A 22,008-nucleotide genomic window follows, 5' to 3' on the forward strand; every position below is an offset into this window, starting at 1 on the left:
AGCAGGAGCTGCCGACAGAGATGTCACGCTTTTCAATTGGTCGAAACGGTCGTGATGTCACAGTGCGCGAATTTCAAACGGGGCCAATTGTACTTTGGCTACTAACCATGCAACCAATTAAAGGGATCGTATAGTGATGCTCGAAGATAATTTGACTGAGTTTAGTTAATTGCTTACTTAACCAATTAGTCTAATTAACCTTTATAGTCAGACCAGATAAATAAATAAAACCGAGTAAGAAATTGCCCGAGCTTCGGAATCGAACCCCGGTCTCTAGAGTGCGAATCGAGCACGCTACCACTCCGCCATGCCAGCTTTTTTTTTTCCAGCTTTTGATGGGCCATGGCAGCTCGATGGTTTGGAATGAACAAAGGTGCGTCTAGTGAATACGGTGTCTTCGTTCACTCCCATCTTCCTCCCTTCCGGGCGAGGTTTAGGTGTCCACCGAGATATGAGAGACAGATACATTTCCTTTCCTCAAAAACCAATTTACCGACGAGCAAGGCGTATTTGGAGCAAGGCGTATTTGTCCGCGTTTCAGATTGGTCCAAATGATCCTGACGTCACCGCACGCGAATTTTGACGGGTGTCCACCGAAATATGTGAGACAGTTACTGCGCAACTTCCTTTCCTCAAATACAATTTTCGACTAGTGTCTACTGAGATATGTGAGACAGTTAATGCGTAATTTCCTTTCCTCAAATACAACTTTCATTTTCTTCAATACGGCCCCTCTTTCTTCTTTCACTCACACTTCCTCCCTTCCTGTACGGTGCGGCTCAGGAGTCCACCGAGATGACAGAGAATTACAGCGCCCTTTCCTTTCCTCAAAAAGCAATGCGTTCAAAGGGCAACGCATCCCGCTGAACGGGTGGTGGCGTTCCTTGGACTCCGTGGCAGCGCTACAATACGCTGTCGCGTTCCACTCCTAAAGGCGCGTTCCACTCCTAAAGGCGATGCTTAAGCGTCATTGATTGGCAATTAATTAATGCACCAACAAAATGTGCAGTGAACAATCGCGTAGCAGAATGCAGCACTCAGGCTTTCGCCTTTCACCACTTTAGCCGCTAAAGTTCATCGTAATTGTTAGAAACAACACGCAATATATACTCCATCGACAACGAAGAGCGCATGGCAACACCAAAAGCCATAGTGATATATCAGTCATCTGGATCAAGATACTTTAGTTCACAGTCATGAACTGTTACAGAGGGGGTGCTCATGCACGAGTCACTGTTTTTGTGGGTATGAAACGCTCCACTGATTTCCCTTGTTAGTTTACTTTGTGCTTGTACAGGATCCTAGTTTCATTAAAAATGGGGGTACATGATTTCACACTTCTTTGAAAGGCGCTCCGTTGTCACATTTGGCCTTGCATTACAGGAACTGTCCCCAGAATAACCAACCCGATTCTTCTAAAAAATCATGTACCCCCATTTTTAATGAAACTAGGATCCTGTACAAGCACAAAGATAAACTAACACGGGAAATCAGTGAAGCGTTTCATATCCATATGAACAGTGACTCGTGCATGAGCAACACCTCTGTGACAGTTCATGACTGTGAACTAAAGTATCTTGATCCAGGTGATTGATGTATCACTATGGCTTTTGGTGTTGCCATGCGCTCTTGGTTGTCGATGGAGTCTATATTGCGTGTTGTTTCTAGTAAACTTTAAGTTGATAATCAGCGCCGGTTTTTTTGTCTTCTTCTTTCTTTGTCCCTCGTCTCAGCGCTGGTTTTTCCCCAGCAGAACTTATCACTTAGCTACTTTTTGTTCAGCTGCAATCAGTAGTGAGATAGCGCATAGATTGCGCACCTCCCTTCTCGCATGGCACTGTCGAGCAAACAGCGGGCTGGCAATGCCGATGAGCACGCTCTGCCTGGGTGTTGGTTTCCCGAGCAGTTTCGCTCGGAACGAAATCTGCAGCTCTTGACGATTACCGACGCTGAGAAATTGAACATGGAACCAGCTTCCATTTGCTTCCAAGGCGCCTTTGATTAGAGAAGAAAGCGTATTTTCGCCGCACAAGCCATAGAGAGTCGTCATAAGTCGTTGGACATCATATAAATTTGAGTGCTCTCTGGAAGTGTAGAGTATATAGCAGCCGATCGATTTTTCGGATCAAAAACATTGACTTGCGCGATATTTAGGACATCGTTCAGGAACCGCCTCGCGCTTGATAGAAATGTGTGCGTATTCAGTACGAATGTTTCGCACTGTGTGGGTCCAAAATATCGATTTTGAGAACTGAATCCATTATTACTGTGGAGGTTGTTGTTCGCGCGTAGGTTGGTTGTTCCGGCACGAAACAGTCGCGAGCGGGCATCGCTGTCAAGGAGGATTCCATCTTGCATTCAAACGGAGTCAGTTGGACGTATTGGTTTGGGCAGACTTGGCAATTTGTTCTTCATTCTTGGCACGCTTGCTCTTCGCAGCCATCGAGATGACCTACAACATGCGTGCAATCGCGTTGGAAACGGAACAACTGCAGCCTTCGCCGCGGCTTGGACGACGCCACCCGCGGTGTGGGGGAGATTGCCGCGATGCCATCGAGATGGGCGGACAGGTGGATTCTGAGGCACGCGCTTCTTCCCGCGAGTCACATCTCACGGCATACGCGAGCGTTGTCACGCATACAAACCGACTGCTCATGACCAGAGGTCGCGTCGCACTGCCTGGTATTGTGACGTGAGGCGGTGCGGTCATGACGAAAGCACTATCATGGCTCAGGGACCCTCCAATATTACAGCCTACAAGAGCAACGCGGGCGTCGGCGAAGGTTGCAGAATAACGCGAGTGCGTTAGCACCACTATGTTGGAAAGGACTGTCCGGCTTCGGAGGCAGTTTGAAGCCTCGCGGCCGGAGCGGCCGGAGTGATCGGCCGCCCCGGCAATCTATGTGGGACACATAGGTGACATGACGTTGCGGCGCCATGACAGCCTCCCCGACGGATTGCGAGCAAACTGGCCGCCGTGGCAGGTGGCAGTTAAAGATCGGCCGTGAGAGGTTGCACGGGAATAGCAACCTGGTGCTGCGATGGCAGCACCTGCCATCGCAGGCCAGTGGCGCATATCTTAACCGCTGAACCACTGGGCCAGGAGTGGTATGAGAACTCGCATGCATCTATGAATGCAAAGTCGAGAATTACCATATCAGCATATATATTCGTTAACCCCTTATCGCCATCGCGTCATATCCTTAAGGTGGTGATCAAGTGCCCCCTCCAGTCTTTTTAAGCCTGTTTTTCGCACAAAAGTATTTTTTTTTCCGATTTCACAAATGTTTAGGGCTGTTCGATTAAGCTGTCGGCGACTCTATAAACAATGCGAAATCTGAAAAAATCGGTCTATGGTCTATGGTCTATGGGGTTTAACGTCCCAAAGCGACTAAGGCTATGAGAGACGCCGTAGTAGAGGGCTCCGGAAATTTCGACCACCTGGGGTTCTTTAACGTGCACTGACATCGCACAGTACACGGGCCTCTAGAATTTCTCCTCCAAAGAAATTCCAGCCGCCGCGGCCGGGATCGAACCCGCGTCTTTCGGGTCAGCAGCCGAGCACCATAACCGCTGAGCCACTCATATCCACTATGAGTGTATTTTCAGTATGCGTTGTATGGATTACTTTTTTATTTTCTTCCAAGATACAAGCCTGACAGGATGCCGCAGTGATGAAATACAATGTGATAGTAACGCGCAGAAATACCGCACACAAACTCTAGAGGCGGTATTGAGTCTCACCGATCGGAGCGAGAACAGATAGAAGGTCAGGCTCCAAAAGAATTGAGAAATTAAAGCAACCGCTAGTGTGCAGCTTTTTGGACATTGATAAACAAGTGCTCCAGATACAAATATAATGCCCCAATATGTAGACAGGTAGCTTATACGAGTTCCCGACCACGTCGGCACCTGGAAGAAGTATCAGTGACGCAGTGCGGTAATAAAATCAATGACCTCTGTACTGTCATTGTTATGCTCGTCATCTTAGTTTGCAGTTGCGCATGTCTTTGCGTTCAGTCTTCCAGGAATATCACTTTATTCAGAGCTGTCCTTGTTAACACCTACGAACAGCCTAATCATGATCCAGTGAAGGGGTCATTTTATTGTTTTCCCTTGCTATCAAAGCCAAACAAACATGTGAAAAAAAGAAAACAACGGAACAGCCTCTTACCTACGCACAACGGAGAGCCGTGTACGAGCTCGCATTCTTTGCCCATATCTTTGCATGGCTGGCTTTCCTCTAAGTTACAATTCATTCTCGGCGGACCTTCGGGGAAAAGAAGAGGACAACTATAGATGAGGAGTTTGCACTTGGGTTCCTATATAAAGGGAGCTTATTTCAACGCAGTGTGTTCCAGGTTCAGCTCTAATGCGCACCGAGTTCCCTCCACGGAACACGTAGTCTGCCAGTCGTAACGCACTGCCCCCGTATCGGCAGCCACCATTAGAAGCCGTAACGCGGAAACAGCTGAAGAAGTTGCGATAGCGCTCGCTTGCGTTGGAACGGAAGCCAATTTTATAATTAGCGATAGCAAAACGGCCATCTATAATTTTGTAAAGGGTAGGATCTCGCCGGTAGCGGCAAGGATTCTGACCAGTAAACAGCTATTTCCTGGCAACGACGCGACCCACGAGTTAGCCCGAGCTCTCTGCTTCCGGGTAGCTGTGGAGCCGCCCGACTGCCGGAACATGGACGAGCGTCTGCAAAATTATACGGAAATTGTTGAAAACTATAGGTTACAGAGGAGACCGGTGCCACCACCGGATGAAAGTCTAAACAATAGGGAGGCAATCGCATCGCGACGCCTCCAAGCTGGGAACTTCGTAAACCCAGTCTGGGCATATCATGTTCATAGAGATAACAAAGAAAGCGATAAGTGCAAGCACTGTGGGGCGAGAGGGACCCTCGACCACATAATCTGGGAATGGGCTAGCTCCCCAGGGGCTAACGAAAACATAAATTGTAGAGAAACCTGGGAAGCACTGCTGCGGAGCGAGGCTCCTGCTTTGCAGCAACAAGCCATCCGCCTGGCGGAAGAAGCCGCAGAGGAATCAAGACCTCTTCGCCTGCACACGAATTCCCGAGTGCGGAGCAATGGGAGAGCCGGCTCACCAGCAGCGAGCTCGCGGCCCAAAGGGCCTTAGTGCGGCACGCTACTGATGCAGCGCGACTCAGCGGAGCCCTGGACTAGGGGCCCAACCTTGCTGAAGAGAAGCCTCAAGTCGCCGGCGCCACGAAAGACGACGGAGGCTTCGAATCCGCGAATCTCTTAAAAGATCTCAATAAAAGTTTTCTACTACTACTACTACTACTACTTCGCCTGCTTCTAATCGCGGATGTCCCGGCCCCCGTCACCCAGGCCTGCGGGCCGGGGACGGGGAGTAGGGGGCTTCCTTATCTGGTGGAAAATAAAGTTGTTATCATTATCATCGTAACGCACTCACCGATGCAAAGACCCTCCCCTCCGGCGAGCTGGCAACCTTTCTTCAGTTTGCTGCATCTTTCCTCCTCGCGAGCGTTGCACTTGGTGCGGTTTTCACCTGTCAAGAGAAAAAAGATATATTCTGCTCTGACCTGACCTCTCCTCCTCCCTTTTAATTCCCGTTGCGGTGACCCCTTGGCAGTTGCGGCCATTCCCACTTATGATCACAATTCCGTCGAATGTCCACATTGCTGAAAGCGCTGGAAATGACTCCAAAGGAGGAACACTTTTATGCTGACGTTAATCCCGCTGCATTTTAGAAGCGGCTGGCCTGTTGCTTGTGAGGAGTGTGCAGTCTGAGAGCGTGGCTTTAAAGGTGGATACATCAAAAGATGGCCGTTTCTGTAAATGCTTAGTTAAATATGTGGATCAACCTTTTTTTTTCATAATACGATGAAGCGGATGTAAACTTCGTAGATAAAGACACATTACAATGGTACGTTAAGATAATTACAGCCCTAACAAAATAACTAATATTGGACGCTGGAAGATGAAATCAGTGCCGCGCGTTTCCCGGGACCCTGAATAAGGTTGAAAAAAAAAACAGAACGACAGCCCTGGAAGAGTTGCGACACCCTGATGTGTGAAAAAAGTTTAAGGAAACAAAGAATACTCCAAATTCACGAAAGTGTTTTTGTGCATCGTTAAAGGGACACCAAGGAAAAATTGTGTGGGCAGATTCTAACGACAGAGGCCATTACTTTCGCAGAAAGCATCAAATAGCAGTGCGCCCAATTTTTTTAACCACAGGTGCATCAGCCTTGGCTAAAACATCATTTTCGTCCAAAAGCGATCACGGAGTCTTTTCCGGTATTGTCATCACCAGTGTGAATCGAGAGGCGGGAATGCTTCCGAATACACTTTTCCTGGCAGTAACTACGTCTTTTCGTGGCGGAAAAACATCAACACAGCCTGAAGGAGCCGTAAAATTGACTTGTGTTAACCCTTTGACACGCCATTTGCGGTTGCAACGAACTTTCTTTTTCATTTTGCGGCAGCTTGTTGCACTACACTGGGGGCACTCTGAGGACAAACCGCGTTCCATAGACCGCTCTCACCGTAAGCTAGCAAAGACAGAAATACGAATTTAAGGTGTCGCCATCTCCCGACCTATTTCTCCACTTGAGTTTTAAGCGTGGATCAGCGAGCCTACCATATCATACCATTTACTTCAAAAATGCGGCAACCTGTACTTTTCGGTAAGGACGCCACGAGTTTCAATCGACCGGAGTGACGATATTTAAAGGGCAACTGCATATGTTCTAGAAATCAATGAGCTTAAAAGGGTCGATTGTGTGTAACTTGCAGGTAAAGCATGCCAAGTCCTTTTGGGCTAGGATTTGAAATGGTGACGTAATCGCCGATTAAAATCTCGACGGCCTTCAGGCTTCTCCGCAGCGCACAACGCCAAGTGAGTGGACGCATGATGACGTCATCGAAGGTATCGGTACTTTTCCAATGCATGAACGCCGGCTTTGAGGAAAAAAACCAATGCCACTGAAGACAAAGCCATCCGAACGTTGTTTGGCAGCATCCAACAAGGCACCGCAGAGTGTGGCTGACAGCAGCGTTAACTTGAAATCATACCTTCCGTGACGTCACGCTAAACTTCCCCGCACTCCTCTGGTGCTTTAAGGAGAAGCGCAAAATTCAATCGTCGATTACGTGACTATTCTAAAAGCTAGTACAAAAAAACATTTGCCATGGTTTACCTACAGTGTATATATATTTGAATCCTTGAACATTGCAGAATTCTCAAAAAGTGGTGCAGCTGCCATTTAAGTCCAGTTTTCTTGCCAATAAATGCTTGTTTTCCTGCCGTATAAAGATCAGCATAGCATAGCATTTTATGTAGCAAACAGCGCCTGCAGTGCTGATGTCCTGAAAGCGCAGTCGCTGAGTTAGGCGTCAAGTTGGGATAGTTGGTTCATGACATCTATAGAAGTAGCGCTAAAACGTTAACGTATGGAATCACGCTAAATGAACAATCTTGCTGCGTTTCACCTGTTTTTCGCGCTAATTCTCTACATCAGTCAGTAGTATTAGTTGCCTTCCTTAGGGTAATTAGGTGGAGAACAATTTCTCACCAAAGCACAGAGGAGCACCAGCCACAAAGTCGCAATCTTTTCCCATTTCGGCGCACGCGGCCATCTCCTTTTCGTTACAGGTTTGGCGCTCCGGTTCTGTAGAAAATATTCACAGAAAAGCACCTCAAAAAACTGCTGGCACGGATTCCTTTAATAGGAACCTTTTCACATTTAATGGCAGAAAAAATCCAGCCTTCCTTTATTTCTTTATTTATTTTTCCCCTGCAGGGCCGTTCAGGCATTGCAGAGAGGCGTGACCAGAAATAAACATTCAGAAAACAATGTTAAAAAAGGAATACTAGACAATTAATCCTATACATACAAGGCTACTTAAGACAATACATTCATTAGTGCACAACAAAACTGCCAGTGTTCTTGCAACGAAAGCGAAAACTTTGCGAAAGTTATTAATACCAGTACTAGATACAATTTCATTAAGATGATCGTTCTATTCTTCAGAAGTGTGCGGAACAAATTTGCGTAAGAAAGAAACTGCTTTCATGAGGGGATGACAACACGATTGTTCTTGATAGATCAGTATACAAACCGTGTTACAAGTAACGTTGCAAATGTCCATACTTACCAGTGCAAAGAGCAGCGCCGGCACTAAAATCGCATTTTTTCCCCATGTCCTTGCAGGCCTCGTTTTCTCTTTTGCTACAGGTTGTTCGGTTTTTATCTACAAGAAAACAAGCAAAATATTCAGCAATAAGCCATGATATTTTTAGGTAGAGAAATGGAACAGCGCTACAGAAATCGAGCACAAAAACAAAGACTGCACATCTTAGGTAGGCTCAAAAACTAAGCTACTGTGCTTCCGGAAAACTGCGAAGCCCATAGCAAAAGTAGTCGTCAGGCCACATAGTGACGAATAGGCGCGACCCCTGAAACTATGGGCTCTCACCAGTCATCCATCTTTGTCTACGACGTCCGCAGTGACCCATGCATAGGCAGGCGGTACGAGCATCCCCTTTCAAGCGGTCTGCCGCCGTGTGCCACCTAGGCCTTGCTTTATATTTATTTTGCCTCTGCTCCTACTCTAAAACCAGTGATGCTTTCTGAAAACCGCTAAAGTGGGCTTGCTAGTCCAAATTTCATTGTGTGTTGTCTAGACGTGGCAGTCTATCATACTCTGGCCAATCCTACTATTATACTGTGTACTGTGCTAGCATGTCAGAGCCCAAGAACCATAGTATGTTATAGCGGCACGTGTGAAGATAGTGCCAGTCAGTCTGGTTGTTAAAACAAGGCTGGCTGATATCTCTCTAAAATTGTCTACTTGCCCAAATTGCGTCCGCAAATGGAAAGTAGCTCGGCGACGACAGTAACAAGAAGCCTGGCTGGCGGACGGCAAACAACAATTGCCGGGATTCTCGGCCGCGCTTTATTTAAAGCTGACGAAGAAATTTCGACTTAAGGCGCAGAAAGCACTTACGACAATCTATAACAACGCAGAGGCAAGTGCACAAAGCCACGTGCTGGTGGCATTGAGCACGGAGAAACTTCGTAAAGGTTTCCGGCAATAGCAGTATTAAGTTAATCTTTGTACCCTTTCCGATACAAGGGAATGGAAACCCGAACGAAAAGTTCTGCATATAGTATAAAATTTCTCCTATATATTTCCTCATGGCTAAGGCTAGCGCGTCTCCCGTAAGGCTTCAGCCACCTGTGCCGGCCACCATCCATGGCGCCTTTTTTGAAGGCGTTGCAGACTGGCATGACCAGTTTGCGCACGTCGCCGATTTCAACCAGTGGAGCTCTGCGCAGAAGCTGCGGAACGTTTATTTAGACTCCGTTCCCCGCCACAACGCTGCGGAGGCGTGTAAAGGGCACAGAAGCAGACGGTGGCGGTTCCACAGAATAGCTGAGAATTTGAGACACATGCACTCGCGTGATGCAGACGAAAACAATAAAGAAATAAGCAAAATAAAATTGGAGGCTACTCTTAAGCTACGCCTTAAGTGTATGACGCGATAGCGTATTGGGTTAATTCCCATGTATGCAGAAAGTCATTCTCTACTTTATTTTCTTAGGTCATAACCTTCTTGCCTCAGATTTGCAGCGGTTAAGTGATGTGCCACTGCCCTGCGTTGTCTGGTGCTCCCAGGGGTGGGCCTTGTGCGGCCCGGGTTGCTTTTGCAGAGCGACCAATCATTAATCTATCTGCCACCTGCCACGGTGAGCACGTTGTGATGACGCTGCAGGGTCACGTGACCAAGGTGGCCTACCTGCCTCTTAGGTTGGTCTCCAAACCCCGCCTGCCAGAGTCTTGCTCGGGATGATTCGCTCAGGACGCCGACGCCCACATCGCCGACCACGGATTATCGGGCGAACGAGGCCTTTAAACCTATCGCGTTGAAGTGCAAGTGTAAAGAGCGGAAGACTGCCGTCATCTCGAACTTCTTCGACGCGATTAGTCAAGGTGCACCGAGTGGCACATTGAAGAAACCTAAACACACGTGCATTGTGCACGAAGACATACGTACACGAAAAAAAAGGCAACACCAGCGTGTTTGTGAAAGCAAAGTCGTGTGGAGAGGGATGACACTTCGAAGGGGAAAGAGAGGAATGCAAACGGATGTAGAGAAACTTGAAACCGACTCGACTGGCGAGGAACGACCGCAGCAGTTGGAAGGGGCGGATGTAGGAGCCAGGCTCTCGTTTACGCCGTTGGGTCCAACCTCATAAATAAAGTACGACTCGAGTCGCTCTCCTCCCTGTACGTTGTTAAACCCATCCCGTTCTCTTAACTGAGCGAAATGGGGATCTTTTCTCTTTGATGTGTGTTAAGGAAAGTTTCGGTAGGAATAGGTCATAAGCGCGGTGGTTATGAAAGCGAATTGAATCGTGAGTCGAGTGTACTGCATACTGCACCGACTGCATTCTAGGAGGTATACAATGTTTGAGTTTCCAATGATTTCCCATCTAAAACCTGTGGCTGTGCCTGTTTCACTGCTTGATGTTTGCAGACCTGGTACCTACTTTGCTCACAGGGTTGGCACCGCAGGGGATTATTTGTTTCTGAGTGCATATATGAATTTACACATGTGCCTTGATGCATGGAGGTTGGACGGCGAAAAGCGCAATTTCTCCGAGTGCCGAAAGATTTCCTCACCAGCGCACACTGGTGCTCCCGCTGAGAAGTCGCAGTCTTTCATCGTGTCCGCGCACTTGTCTTTCTCTTCTTCGTTGCAGCTTTCCTCTCTTTCATCTGTCCGAAGCAGGAAGAAATGTTGTCGTTTAATTGCAATGTCTTTATTTTAAGCTCACGTGCCTCTTTGGGGCCCATAAATCGCATTTTGCAGTGTTATGTAAAACCACTTTGGGAGCCTGTAATAACAGCAGTGAGGATAATCATGCTTAAGATTTCAAGGAACAGATGACAGCAAATACCGTCGCTTATTTTGTAGCTCCGTTCCCATCCATGTCAATCAAATCAAATTCAATTACGCATTCTCACCCAGGCAGAGTGGGGCTCCAGCGGTGAAGTCGCATTGTTTTTCCAATTCCTTACATGCTTTCTTCTCTTTTCCATCGCAATCCGTGCGGTTTTTGTCTGAAAGAAATAAACATAAAATAAGTGAAAGCTGAAAATGTCCTGTTTTCGCTAAGAAAAGTGCTCGGCGTGATGACTGCCATCTCACTTTTCTTCTTTCTTTCTTTTTTTTTGTTGCTTAGACGTTTGCCTAAGAAAGGGCTGAGGCTAAGGGTACAATGTTGCCTGACAGGGCCTCAGCCCCCCACTACATGACAAACAAACATACAAATTACAAAAGTCCGGCGGGCCTTTACAAAATAGTATCGTTGATAAGAACAAAAACAAAAAAAAATCAAAGAAAAGTAGGCACAAAAGTAAGCATTATACAGAGGAAAATACATACACACTCAACAAAAAAGACAGAAGCGCTTGACAAGAATTTGCATCATAAATGTACGATGAGTATATCAATAAAATACGACATACATGAAACACTACATCAAAAAACGAAGCTCTATTTAAGCTTATTATAGCCTACTGAAAAACAAGACATTATGGACATATAAGCACAAGCAAGAGTACAAAGGTGAACAGCTGTAGTAAAAAGAAACGTGATGTCATAACGTGATCAAATGCTCACTCGTGCACAGAGGGGCCCGAGCGGAGAAATCGCAATCCATTCCCATCGATCTGCAGATTTCTTTCTCTTTTTCATTGCAGGTTTTGCGGTCTGGACCTAAAAGTAACAGCAAAGAGAAACACCGCGCAAAATGTAGACCGTAAGGCACCCAGAAATATATGGCGGCTCGGAAATGCACGCAAGAAAATATCTCTTCGATAAATATCTTTTTTTTACAAACTTAGTTACAAAATAATTTCCCTTTTCAACAGCCATGGCAGTTGTCAACACGCGCTGTTCAAAATTTTTCTGTTGGTACTTGAATTTCCTAGAGAAAATAAGCCTAGTGCTGTGCAGAGTTACATCTGCAAAAGACTTTTGAAGCATAGGTCCACCTTAGCTGGTCTACCGCTATGTTCAGGAAACGTAATCATTCAGATTTGAACGAAACGACTGAACAGTATTGTAACCTAATTTGTCCGATGGTTTGAGCTGTTCCATGCCATTCGCTTTATTATAGTTCTGCGTGCCGAAAAACTGTCGGGTACTTCAGGTTATTGCTATAGGACTAACGAGCAACCAATAATCAAAATAATAACAAGCAAACAAACAAGGAGTTCAAGAAAACGGGAAATGTAAACGAATTACAGTGGAACTACAGAAAAGCTACTTAATTTAGGTGCATCAAAACTTCTCGCTCCAAACCGTCACTTGGATCAAGCTGAGCAATGCGCATTCGAAAATGTAAGCAAGAATGCATCCTCACTAGTGCAGAGAGCTCCCCTGGCGCTGTAGTCGCATGCCATTCCCATTGATTTGCACCGTTCTTGCTCTTGCTTATTGCAACGGTTTTGCTTCTCATCTAAACAGAGGGAAGTAAGCAGAAGCTGTGAGAAGTGATCGCATTTCTGGCGCTGTGAAAATAAATGCAAAACAATGAATGATGTCAGTACTTAGTAAGGTTGGTTCAACATTATTTTAAGGTGGAAGCCTTTAATGCCTCATCGTTGTAAGCAGTAGTAGTCGACAGAAATGTCACGCTTTTCAATTGGTCGAAACGGTCGTGACGTCACAGTGCGCGAATTTCAATCGGGGCCAATTGTACTTTGGCTAGTAACCATGCAAACAATTAAAGGGATGGTATGGTGATGCTCCAAGTAAGTGCTACTGAGTTTATTTAAATAGTCAATTAATCAATTAGCCTAACTAACCTTTCTAGTCAGACCAGATAAATAAATAAAACCGAGTAGAAAATTGAACGAGTTCGGGAATCGAACCCCGGTCTCCGGAGTGCGAGACGAGCATGCTAACCATTCCGCCATGCCATTTTTTTTCTTTATTGTATTCCGCCATCCCAGCTCGATGGTTTGGAATGAACAAAGGCGCGTCTAGTGAATACGGTGTCTTCGTTTACTCCCATCTTCCTCCCTTCCCATTACAGCGAGGTTCAGGTGTCCACTGAGGTATGCGAGGCATACATTTCCTTTCCTCAAAAGCCAATTTACCGACGAGCAAGGCGTACAGCCGACCGGGCGATGGCGCTCTGTGGACTCCCTGGCAGCGTTGCAAGACGCTGTGGCGTTTCACTCTTAGAGGCGAAGCTTATCGTAAAAACACATCAGTGACACAAGCAGCAACACCGCGATTAAAGCTTTCACCTCACTGCACTTTAGGTCAACAAAGTGCCCCCCTGAATTTTTTTCTCCTGTAGTTACAGCCTAACGGTTGTGTGCTCCATGCTTTTCCTAAACCAATTAAAACTATAAATAAATAAATAAATATGAATAAATATAAATAAATAAATAAAAAACTTCAGTCGGAGAAAGGAGGGGGTGGGAAAGAAAGTCTGCCGTCAAAATACGACGGTCTTCGAACGTAGCCGATAAAGATTCCAATCATATATGCCACATAACTTTGAAGACACAGCTTTCTAGCTGTGTTCACCAGCTACTCCCCAAGACAGCCACTAGCCTGAATAACGACATTGTATACCAAGTTTAACAAAGAGTAGATTCGACACTCTGCACAGTGGAGCAGAAAGTGTCGATGAAGAGAGAGAGAGAGAAGGACGGAAAGGCAGGGATGAAGACGTGCGGAAAAAATACACGGAGCACGCTATGGCCTTCAAACACTTTTCACGCGTTGCCTAATCGAAACTGGCAGCCTCGGTATGTGCATGCTGGGGTGGTGGGCCTATTGCTGTTTTTCATGCACAAACAGTGCTTCTTCATGTCGGATGGGGATTCGGAAAAATCGTGCTCCGTTCACTTACGCCCGCACCCGTACAAAACAGCCAAGCAAAGGCAATTAGAACTTTGGGTACCTCAAAATGTAGCTCGGCATGATGGCACCGCTGGTTGAAAGTCGAAGATTACTCTCGAGAAGTGATCGCTTATTGCTACCACGTTTTCAGACCACTTATATCAACCAGGCGAGCGCCGTATTATTCGCCCTGCACCAGCTTGCGTGCCATGAACTGCTCGCGCAGTCTTCAGCAGTTTTGTGTCTAGCTGTGTCTGGACATCTTTGGCATTTCTCCACAGCGGGAAATTATTTCCAAGAGCTGTACCAAGCTGTACGAAGAGTTTCTTGGGGATAAACGGTGGCTGTTTGCATGTATATGAGTAAAATCTCGTAAAGCAGCTGTCATACATAGCGGTAGGCGCAAATGACGCGGGTCTAAACAAAAGTTTCCCTTATTTCTACGTGCTTCCCAAATGAATGCAGAGGAGCACTTACTAGTGCAAAGAGGAGCATTGGCACTGAAGTCGCAGTCCTTTCCCATTTCTTTGCAGACTTCTTGCTCTTCTTTGTTACATTTGTGACGCTTTGGATCTGTTAGAAGAAACTGCAGTTGAGAAAACAAATCGTTCCCAAGGATGTACAACAATATGCAATCTGTCTTGTTGTGCTTCCACAGACTGAGCCAATAGCTTACCGACAATATCGGTAGTGGTTTCGGCTCTCGTTCCCTTTTAGAACATTGTAAGGTGTCTTTATAGCGCGACGCCTACAGCACCCTTCTTCTCAGACACGACTGATGTACAGATAATTCGCTTCTAGTCTCTGACGTCGTCTAAAAGAAGCTATTTTAGTCTTCTGAAACAGCAGTGGTTTTCGACAAAAGGGCAGGATTTCTAAATACCGTCCGATTTCCGATGGATCTGTTCCTAGGAGATTCATGACAAGCTGTTCACACGACGACAATGAAGCTGCACTGCTCGAAACGATTTGAGGGTCCACATTTGACAGTACACAGTAAGTCAGTATCTCCTGAAGTCGCGCTGATTAATTTTTTTAGGAAAGCGACTGGACAGCATGCACAGAGAGGATACAGTATGGTCGCCGGCATTTTTTTTTTGGTTTCTCGTAATGCAGGAATGAAACGGCTGCATTTTCTCCCCTCTTTTTCCGCCACATTTGGATACTTGCTGTTTACCAGTTATTGCTCTTTTCTTGTTTTTTTTTTCATCTGTTACTCATGTTAGATGTTCCTTCTGTATATTCATGTTCAAATTTCACCACCCCCTATGTAATACCCTCGTGAAGAGAGCCTTTAGGGGTATCTTGAAATAAAAAAAAATAAAACTTTTGTCCGTCCGTCCAAATAATGAAAAAAAGTTCAGAAATGGCTATCTCCAAATGGAACACTATGACACACGCATGCTGACAAAAGGGAGTTGGAAGACGCTAAAGAAAATTGAAACAATAGGCGCGTCGCAGCAACCACGTCTGCCGAAGCGGCTACTGCAGCAGCAGATATACCCCCAGCACCCCCTTCCTTTCAGCTGGTGTACCGTCTTTGCCAAAAGTAACCGAGCAGCCGCGTCTGCAGCGGGAGCGCGTTCTCAGCCGAGAGGTGGCGTTATAGACCAGAATACGATAGAGTCACTGGAAAAAATTTCAGAGTACCGCAAAGGTCGGAATTTGACTGGCAACACTGAGCGGCCACTGCCATTTACCTTCCAAGCCGACTGCGTCGCAGGAAGGTCGCCGTGTTGGAAGAGCTTGATATTCGGTGACATATCGGGTTCAATGTTCACTGAAGCGCAAATACTTCGTGCTCGGAGACAATGGTTACTTAGAAGAGAAAAAAATATAATTTTGTGCGAAGAAATGCAGCCGGCGGTTGTTTTTCTCCGCGGTTGCGTTTACTGCAGAAACTGTGATATGATTGTGAGCAGCATCTTAGCGCTGCTATCGGGAGCTTGTGCACGCCTTTTTTTCCCCTTCCGCGGAGCAAGCCACGAAGGAAACATTTCGCCGCTCCGAGCAGGAAAGAGACAAACTCGTGCTTTTGGGCAGTGAGCATCGTGGACCGCCATGGGGCCGCCGTCTCGTTCAAGCAGGACGTAACTACTTGACATTAACTTCTTCTCCCCATCCACTCTAGGCTTCTCGATGTCTTCAGCACAAAAGTGGTCCTGCATATGTTTGTTGTACAGTTAGAAGAGTGATGTTGGTCACCCGAATGCTGGGCTGCCCAAGGAGGCTCCCAGGGCTTTTTCGAGTGAAGCCCTGTTTCAAATATGTGGAACAAGAAAAACATGGAAGATAGCTGTAATAATAAGCTGAAACACCCAAATAAAGAGGCGAAGAAAAAGAATACGTTATAAAGGTTTCTAAGTTTACGCAGTGACACTTAAAATAGCTCATTTGGGATGTAAACACGCAAGTGGCCACAAACACGCAGCTTCAAGGATTGCTAACATTTGACCCATTCATAGTTTTCGACCAGTCCCAACACAACTGCACAGAAAGCGGCCGTTATGTGGACGTAAGACATGCCCGACCATGCTTTTATTGACTGCGATCGTCACGGTCCGCGAAAAACAAGTGCCATGGGTCGGATGACTCGAGGCGCGGAAAGATCGTGCGAGTGCTTGGTGCGCGTCAGGACGCGGAATTGTCGCGCGACAAATGTGCCTTCGCGTGCCACAAGCACGGAATAGTCGGAAGAGCCGCGTGTGTTGAGTAACAAGCGCGTACACGTGTACCCGCGTCAAGCGGGCAAGCCGCGAACGATCCCTGCGCGACATGCGCGACGGTCTTGCTGTGAACTCCTATTTTCTTAGCATCCTATCGCTAACACCGCGTGCACTGCGCTTACATACCTTCTAAAACAGCACCAAAAAGCACAAGCAAGGTGCACTCATCTTGCACAAGCGTGTGTTCATTGAAGGCTTGAAGTTCTCCCGGCCGATTCTGTGCAACCACGCAGAATGACGCTCTCGGTCATTTTTCCCGGTCAGAATCGAGAAAAAAAGTCTCTCCGGACTCGGTTCGGTTGCTGCATCCGAAGGCGCAGCAGCCAGGCATGATTTCTTCAGTATTAAATACGAGAGCGACAGTTGCAACACGAGAAACATCGGGAACCTGCGCTCTTCTCAGCCGGCCCGACCGGCGCTTGGAAGGTATAAGCACCCCAAGATCACGTGGTACGGTTGGGCCAATGAACGCGTCGGCGGCGCGGTGAAAAGAAATGCGGTACTCTGAAATTTTTTCCAGTGACTCTAGAATACGATGCTCTCTCACCGGGACCGGCTCGCGAGTACTCTCAAACCCAGGCAACCGGCGCCGTCTACCACCGGGCCGCCAAAACGCTACGAAGTGCCTTTGCGCCATGGGCAACAAGCGAGGTTTTTAACCTCTCAGAGTGCTTAAATATGTCCGTGTCATCTTCCTGGAAGCACAAGAAGTCATCTGGGCACGACTGCGCTGTCCGCGCAAGCATTAAGAGCCAAAGGAAAAGAAGCAGCTGTGTATTGGAGCGCTGCGTGCGACGGACGCGTGTCGAGAGCTCTGCCACCGGTTGTTCAACTAGCAACGTTTCCCACCGGGCTTTAAAACTGCCGACCTGTATCATCATTATCAGCAACATCTTCATTCGACATCTTTACAGAGGTCTGGAGCACAGATAAAAAGCTGAAAAAGACAGCTTGACGGGGTCTCTGCCCTTTAACAATTGATGCGCGTGCGGACATGTATAAATGATAATTGGCATCGTCAGTTGCAAATTTGTAATTCAGAACATAAAGAGTCATGACTGAAAACTAAATGAACAATTGTGTTATTAATAATTGTGGACAAACCATTCCCAATATACTAATAAAAACATTCTCGGTAATGATACAAGGTAGATACATGGATAATAGCTGAGTAAAGCAAGCAGACGACGACAGCAGGGAAGCACTGGTGAATACAGGATAACAAAGCCAACAATAAAACGTTAGGAAAAACAAGAGAAAGTGACACCTTGGTAAAAATTGTGAGACGTGTGGGAAAAGACGTAGACTTTCTTCTACGTTTCTTTTTAGATTACTGACTTTTTTTTCATAGATTACGAATGTTTAGGAGGAACGGCAATCTCACGCGTAATGACTGAGTGCCGTAGTTGGCGCGCACTGATGGAATGTGCCACATTTCATGGTCACGTGTTTCATAAACATTTCATAAACGTGTTTCATAAAATATGGATTGCTGCGGTACATGGAACGAAATACGAGGCAAGTACGAAAGCATGAGTAAGCATACTGCTCTTGAAACGGTCGACCTAAATGCATGGCCACACCAATACGTTTAGCATGCAGTTAAAGTGTTATGGGAACATGCTGGTGTGCTCGCAGCAATCGGTACGGAGTGAATAAACGTCTCCGTTGTGGAGTTGGAATCCTGTTTTCTTGCTGCGAGTCGCCTTGCCACTCTCTTCCCTGCGGAAGTTGCGTGCGTCACAACGGTGCCCGTGCAGCCCGAAGCCATTTCCTTTCCTCAGAAACCTATTTCCTCAGAAACGACGCCTTTTGCGTATCGCCTCTATTGAAGCGTGGTCGCCGCAGCCGGGCTGCTGAGTCGTCGAGCGCTCTAACCACTGAGCCACCGCGGCGGATAAGAGGCGAGATCGCGTCGACAAGCGGCGGGCTTAAAAGAATCTCTGCCTCTCCCGTAACCGAGAGTAGAGTAAGCATGAAACATTTACGGGCATAATACATTGGTTGTAGATGGTACTAGTCAAAATCTTGAAATGGGTCTAGTGTTCACCACACCACACCACACTCTTCTTGTTGCGTCGAAGCATACGCGGACACGACGAGACGCAGGCCTGACAAAATGTATATGCAGCATGTTCGAATAATCCGCGAGCTTGTACACATCTGCCTTCCAAAGGGGGAAACGTCATGAGCTGAAGGCCCAGCGGCCGGTCTTTTACATGCATGAGTGTGGGACCGCGGCGCCATCCTTGGGTACAGCGCGGAAGCAGATTTCCGCCCAAAAGCCCTTCTCGCCCTGGAGCTCCCCTCTTGCTCTAAGCGGCCCTCTCTCTTAGAGAGTCTCGTTAAATCTCGTACGGTGCCCGGATACTCTCATTTCAGTGGCCGGATGAGTGGAATTCAGTGCCCGGATGTTGGCTCTCGGTTTCGGCGTGACGTCACCACACTGCCGACAACGGGAGCTAAAAGAATTTCATGCTTAAAAAAAGGGTATCTGCTCGGGACGCTGACCAAAACATTCACAAATCGGTGACCACATATTTAATTGACAAAAAGCCGGGAGACACGACCTGACGCGACAGCTTTAGTGGGTCCTCACTGCATATCATGCACTTTGCCGACGCGGGTACAGTTCTTCATTTTATTTCTTCTTTGTTTCTTAGTTTTAATATTTTATTGATTGATCTTTGTTCTCATTACATTTCGTATTTTGTTTTTATTTTCATAACCATTATTTAAATATTTATTTTAATTCGTTTTTCTGTTTACCACAAGACACGCATGACCTCCCTTTAACCTATGCGATCATAGCGGGGTGTTTGAATTGCCCGCCCAAGGTTATGTGGTATTGACGTCACGATTCTAGAGCAGCCACGATTTTCACGGCGTGACAACGCCACTGCAAAGAACTGCGGCGGTTCCTCCGCTCAACGGGACTCATAGCGCTATCGCTTTAAAATAGGCTAAGTTTACACCATGCTGCGCAGTGCGCGCTCTCAAAGTTAGTAGTGTCACGCGTCTTAAGCTTCAGACGATTCATTATAGTGACACTGATAATGGGTATTTATGGAGGTAGGGCACCAAAGAGCGCCAAACACAAGCCGATTAGTCATCACGGTCCCACCTGAGTCATAGCAATGTTCAGTGTATGAGCGTCCCCGCTTGAGCCCATCATGTGGACCGTGCCTTGAAGGAAGGGACTGAGGAAGGTGTGCAAGAGGTGGTTTGAAACAACTCTCAAAGTCTGCGCTAGCTTTCGCTTTACTTCGTCAATATAATATCTTATCCGTTAGAAATTTATTTGATTGCAACCTAGCCATCATGTTTTTTAGATTAATGAACAATGCACTTTCTTTTGAATTTATCGATAAATGTTTTTTGAAAAATTGTAACCCTACAAGATCTGCGGCTCAAAAAAATTTCTTGCTTCCCCAAGTTTTTACTAATTATGGAAAACGCCATTCTAATTTTGCATGCATTTCCCTGTGGAATAATTTACCCCTGAGTTTAAAATCACCTATGTCTTTGTCTATGTTTAAATCGAATTTAAAAAGTTTTCTTTTGCAGCAAAATGTGGAGTGAACTGCTTCTATTCCCTGTAGAAAATTCTTGTCCTTGATTATATGCTAGAAATTTCTACTTTGTTTTTTGTTTCTTGACAACTGTATCCTGGTATTCTCAATTGTTTCTTTATATGTCTTTTCACAACGCTGTATTTTGTACAATATTATTTATAGTGGGTTGTTATTTTTGTTTTGCTTGTCTGTTTGTTTTTGCCCTGCTAATCTATTTCGTTCTCATTATATAAATATTACTTATTTAAAATACCGTTGTTTTTACTGCTAATTATACCTGTCTGTGATGCTGCTTGTTTTTTAATCAGTTAGTATTAATCTACCGGGGGTCCCGTGACAGTCGCTTCACTTTGGGAGCCTCGCCTGTATACTGAATTTATGTAACCGATTTGTACACAATAAATTCTTATCTTATATCTTAAAAAAAATGCCGCGAGTTATGAAACCGACATAAATGTCAATTTTTTGTACGCTCATTGCGATGAACTTTTGAAGCCTTCTTTACTCAATTCTTTCCGCTAGCTGTAGGACCATGGTGCTCAGGCATTTGAGCGTCTATAGAGTTGCAGTGAAGCTTGTGAAAGTTTATGATACCACGAAATATTTGCTTACCAAGGCAGATAGGAGATCCGGCAGTAAAATCGCATTCATGTCCAATTTCCTTACAGATCTTTTTCTCTTTCGAGTTACAATCTTTTCGCTTTTCTGTGCGGAGGAAAAGTAAAGTATCTGATTTCCGAGGGCGCAAGACTTTGTGAAAGGAAAAAACTATTGGAACATAGAAATCATGTACTTTTTGCGGGTATCAACGTTACAGCAAACATGTGAGAATTTTGATAACTGTGGCGAGTTTTCTGACATTGTGAAGGTAGAATTTTCAGAGCAAGAATTAAGTGACGTAGACATGCAGGTGGTTTGCTGGCAGATGTGTTTATGTATGCTTGCACTTCAAATCTATTGCATGCGGAATTTAAGGAACCGGCGATTAAGATTTTGGAGAACATATGTGTTAGCAGAAAGTAAAGTAACGCGCAAATCCATGCAGATTACTTTCTAGCAGTTCCACATGCTTGAGTGCAGCGGGTCGTTTACGAAAATCTCTGCTTTATCGCATTCTTTTATTTGGAGCGAAGTGGTACGAGTGACGTTATTCAAGGGTCTGGGATGCTTTACCAGGTGTATACATCCTCTGACGAAAATATATGATGACCACCGGCTCCCCTGCCCCTCGTGGTGAATATAAGTACGCTATTATAGTACCTCGTGGCATTATATGTATCAAAATGCGTCAAATCTATGGTAACAGGTGCAGGCCGAAGATAATGTTGTAGCTCGGATTCGAGGGCTTCACAAGTTAAAACAAGGCGTATTTACATAGCACATTTCATCATCATCATCATCATCAGCCTGACTACACCCACTGCAGGGCAAAGGCCTCTCCCATGTCTGTCCAACTAACCCTGTCCTTTGTCAGTTGCCGCCACTGTATCCCCGCAAACTTCCTAAGCTCATCCGCCCACCTAACTTCCTGCCGTCCCCTGCTACGTTTGCTTTCTCTTGGAATCCACTCCGTTACCCTTAAGGACCAGCGGTTATCTTGCCTTCGCATTAAATGCCCTGCCCAAGCCCATTTCGTCCTGTTATTTTCAACTAAGATGTCATTAACAAGCGTTTGTTCCTTCACCCACTCCGCCCGCTTCCGGTCTCTTAACGATACGCCTATCATTTTTCTTTCCATAGCTCGCTGCGTTGTCCTTAACTTAAGCTGAACCCTC

General features: G+C 46.1%; 1 protein-coding gene across 1 annotated transcript in view; it reads right to left on the reverse strand.

The window, feature by feature from the left end:
• LOC149348090 (uncharacterized) overlaps positions 1-22,008 on the reverse strand; it is a 292,673-nt gene that overhangs the window by 82,358 nt on the left and 188,307 nt on the right. Inside the window, exons 54-63 of the mRNA XM_089541683.1 lie at positions 20,846-20,938; positions 14,410-14,505; positions 12,437-12,532; positions 11,692-11,787; positions 11,034-11,129; positions 10,689-10,784; positions 8,157-8,252; positions 7,574-7,669; positions 5,449-5,544; positions 4,175-4,270 (exon numbers count right to left, since the gene is read on the reverse strand). Coding sequence (XP_089397809.1) covers positions 4,175-4,270; positions 5,449-5,544; positions 7,574-7,669; positions 8,157-8,252; positions 10,689-10,784; positions 11,034-11,129; positions 11,692-11,787; positions 12,437-12,532; positions 14,410-14,505; positions 20,846-20,938 — 957 coding nt within the window. The remainder of the gene's footprint in view (positions 1-4,174; positions 4,271-5,448; positions 5,545-7,573; positions 7,670-8,156; positions 8,253-10,688; positions 10,785-11,033; positions 11,130-11,691; positions 11,788-12,436; positions 12,533-14,409; positions 14,506-20,845; positions 20,939-22,008) is intronic.

Source organism: Amblyomma mixtum, chromosome 4 (assembly GCF_055824585.1).
Source record: "Amblyomma mixtum isolate Tamu chromosome 4, ASM5582458v1, whole genome shotgun sequence".
NCBI classification, from domain to species: Eukaryota; Metazoa; Arthropoda; class Arachnida; order Ixodida; family Ixodidae; genus Amblyomma; species Amblyomma mixtum.